The sequence below is a fragment of the Corvus brachyrhynchos genome, unplaced genomic scaffold (assembly GCF_000691975.1).
Source record: "Corvus brachyrhynchos isolate BGI_N302 unplaced genomic scaffold, ASM69197v1 scaffold212, whole genome shotgun sequence".
NCBI classification, from domain to species: Eukaryota; Metazoa; Chordata; class Aves; order Passeriformes; family Corvidae; genus Corvus; species Corvus brachyrhynchos.
The window spans coordinates 141885-145509 of NW_008236768.1; the positions used below are offsets into that span (position 1 = coordinate 141885).

A 3625-nucleotide genomic window follows, 5' to 3' on the forward strand; every position below is an offset into this window, starting at 1 on the left:
AAATCCCGCCACGACCCCTCCGGCCGCTCCAGGCACCACCAAAAAGAAGAGGAAGAGCCGGTGGGGGCCGGAGGAGGAAAAGGTGGAATTGCCTCTCCCGCAGCTGGTCCAGCAGCTGGATTCTCCCTCTCCCCTCTCAGGTGAGTGGCATTGGATTTCGTGTCCCATGGATTGGGTTTTTCTGGGAATTTTGTGGCTCTGGAAGCAGAAATCGCGGAGTTTTATCTTCCTTGGATCTCCTTGGCTGTTGGGGAATCCCTGGGGGTGGAATCCCAGATGTCCCAGTGTCTTTTCCCACCCTTTTGTTCCCTCTGAACCCGGGGTCACCATTTCAATCCCTGCCCAGATCCCGGGAATATCCAATTCCAGGCTTTATCTGATCCAACAACCACAAGAATTCCAAGGGAGGAGCTTCCTGCCCATTTTGAAATCGGAATCTCCCTCAGGAATTGCAGCTTCCAGGGGTGGGATTCCCTGGATTCATTTTCCTGGGCTTTTCTTTGGGAATGAAGCTGCTCTGGAGAGTCCTGGGAATTCCGGGGATGGCTCTGAACTCCAGGATAATGAATTCCCACCTTTTGGGCCGGCTGGGCTTCACCTGAGGAGGGAATTCCTAAGGAAAAAGGATTCTTAAAGCGGATTTGGTGAGCCCTGGGAGTCTCCTGGCACGATCTGGGATCAGGAATTCTCGGAGCTGGCAGTGAAGGAGCTGCTTCCCGCTGGTTTTCCCGCTCCTGTGCTTCCTAAATTCTTCCAGATGGATCCTAGGGAAGTGCTGGGATTCATTAAATTTCCTGGGAATGGCAACACCCCATCCCTGGAATTGTCCAAAGCCAAGCTGGGCTGGTGGAAGGAGGAATGGGATAATCCTGAAGGTCCTTCCAAACTGGGATTTGGTTTCTTTGCTCTCCCAGATTTTTCCAAAGCCTTTTCCTGCTTTTTTTTTTTTGTTTTCCAGTTCAGGACCTGAAGGGTCTGGGATACGAGAAGGGAAAACCCGTGGGATTGGTGGGAGTCACGGAGCTCTCTGAGGCCCAGAAGAAGCAGCTGAAGGAGCAGCAGGAGGTGATTCCCAAAAATCCTCCCCAAATTCCCGTTGTGGGAATAACAAAGGAGCTTCTCCACCTTTAAATCGCTGGGATTTGTGCCTGGGAACAGCCTGGGGCTGGAATCAGCGGGAACAGCAGAGGATTTGAGGGAATAAGGACCTTTCCAGCCCTAAAATCCCAGAGGGCCTTTCCAGCCCTAAAATCCCAAATCCCAGAGGGCCTTTCCAGCCCTAAAATCCCAAATCCCAGAGGGTTTTTCCAGCCCTAAAATCCCAAAGGGCCTTTCCAGCCCTAAAATCCCGAATCCCAAAGGACTGAGGGGGTTCCTGCAGGATTTGGGGGATTGGGAAGGGGATTGGAGCTGGGCAGGGATATCTGGGAACATCCTGGGGCGTCTCCAAGGTACCAGCCCGAAAAACCCTCCTGGGTGTGGGGTCAGGATGTGGGATCGCTCTCCTGGATGTGGGATCGCTCTCCTGGATGTGGGATCCCCTGGGATGTGGGATTCCCTGGGATTTGGGATTCCCTGGGGTTTGGGATCCCCTGCATGGGGTGTGGGAGATCTCCCAGCCATGGGATCAACCACCAACTTTTAGGGTTGAGATTTGGGATTTTTGGGCATTGGGAGCCGGTTTTTGTGGCGCAGCCGGAGCGGGCTGTGCTCCACTCGGATTTTTGGGATGAATCCCGCATTTCCCTGTTCGTCCACTCGGATTTCTGGGATGAATCCTGCATTTCCCAGTTCCCCCACTCGGATTTCTGGGATGAATCCCGCATTTCCCAGTTCCTCCACTCGGATTTCCGGGATGAATCCCACATTTTCCCTGTTCCCAGATGCACGACACCCATGAAGCATTTGGGATTTTTGGGGGGTTTGGAGCCGTTTTTTTGTGGCGCAGTCAGAGTGGGCTGGGATTTCCGGGATGAATCCCGCACTTCCCAGTTCCCCCACTCGGATTTCTGGGATGAATCCCGCATTTCCGTGTTCCTCCACTCGGATTTTCGGGATGAATCCCGCATTTCCCAGTTCCCCCACTCGGATTTCTGGGATGAATCCTGCATTTCCCTGTTCCTCCACTCGGATTTCCGGGATGAATCCCACATTTTCCCTGTTCCCAGATGCACGACACCCATGAAGCATTTGGGATTTTTGGGGGGTTTGGAGCCGTTTTTTGTGGCACAGAGTGGGCTGGGATTTCTGGGATGAATCCCGCATTTCCCAGTTCTTCCACTCGGATTTCCGGGATGAATCCCGCATTTCCCAGTTCCTGCACTCAGATTTCCGGGATAAATCCCTCATTTCCCAGTTCTTCCACTCGGATTTCCGGGATGAATCCCGCATTTCCCAGTTCCTGCACTCAGATTTCCGGGATAAATCCCTCATTTCCCAGTTCTTCCACTCGGATTTCCGGGATGAATCCTGCATTTCCCAGTTCCTGCACTCAGATTTCCGGGATAAATCCCTCATTTCCCAGTTCTTCCACTCGGATTTCCGGGATGAATCCCGCATTTCCCTGTTCCTCCACTCAGATTTCCGGGATGAATCCCGTATTTCCCAGTTCCTCCACTCGGATTTCCAGGATAAATCCCACATTTCCCAGTTCCTCCACTCAGATCTTTGGGATGAATCCCACATTTCCCCGTTCCCAGATGCAGCAGATGTACGACACAACCATGAAGCATTTGGGATTTTTGGGCGGGTTCGGAGCCGTTTTTTGCAGAGCGGGCTGTTCTCCGCCGGGATTTTTGGGATGAATCCCGCTTTTCCGTGCTTCCCAGATGCAGCAGATGTACGACATGATCATGAAGCACAAGCGGGCGATGCAGGAGATGCAGCTGATGTGGGAGCGGGCGATCCAGCAGCACCAGCACGGCTACGACAGCGACGAGGAGGTGGACAGCGAGCTGGGAACCTGGGAGCACCAGCTGCGCCGCATGGAGATGGACAAGACACGAGGTGCGCCGGGATCGGCATCCCGGAGCCTTCCAGAGCGGGAATTCCAGCCCGTCCCGCTGCAGTGGGAGCTGTGGGGGCAGTCCCGCCCTGTCCTCGTGGGTTGGGATAATCCCACCCTGTCCTCGTGGGTTGGGATAATCCCGCCCTGTTCTTATGGATTGGGATAATCCTGCCCTGTCCTCGTGGGTTGGGATAATCCCACCCTGTCCTCGTGGGTTGGGATAATCCCGCCCTGTCCTCGTGGGTTGGGATAATCCCGCCCTGTCCTCGTGGGTTGGGATAATCCTGCCCTGTCCTCGTGGAGTGGGAGCTGTGGGGACAATCCCGTCCTGTCCTCATGGATCAGGAGCTGTGGGGACAATCCCGTCCTGCCCTCACGGATCGGGACAATCCCGTCCTGCCCTCATGGATCGGGATAGTCCCGCCCTGCCCTCATGGATTGGGACAATCCCACCCTGCCCTTGTGGATTGGGAGCTGTGGGGACAATCCCACCCTGCCCTCATGGATCGGGACAATCCCGCCCTGCCCTCACGGATCGGGATAATCCCACCCTGTCCTCATGGATTGGGATAATCCCGCCCTGCCCTCACGGATCGGGACAATCCCACCCTGCCCTCA

General features: G+C 54.9%; 1 protein-coding gene across 1 annotated transcript in view; it reads left to right on the top strand.

Moving 5' to 3' along the window:
• SUGP1 (SURP and G-patch domain containing 1) overlaps positions 1 to 3625 on the top strand; it is a 24563-nt gene that overhangs the window by 15481 nt on the left and 5457 nt on the right. The window contains exons 7-9 of the mRNA XM_017727504.1: positions 2 to 140; positions 959 to 1065; positions 2829 to 3006. Coding sequence (XP_017582993.1) covers positions 2 to 140; positions 959 to 1065; positions 2829 to 3006 — 424 coding nt within the window. The remainder of the gene's footprint in view (position 1; positions 141 to 958; positions 1066 to 2828; positions 3007 to 3625) is intronic.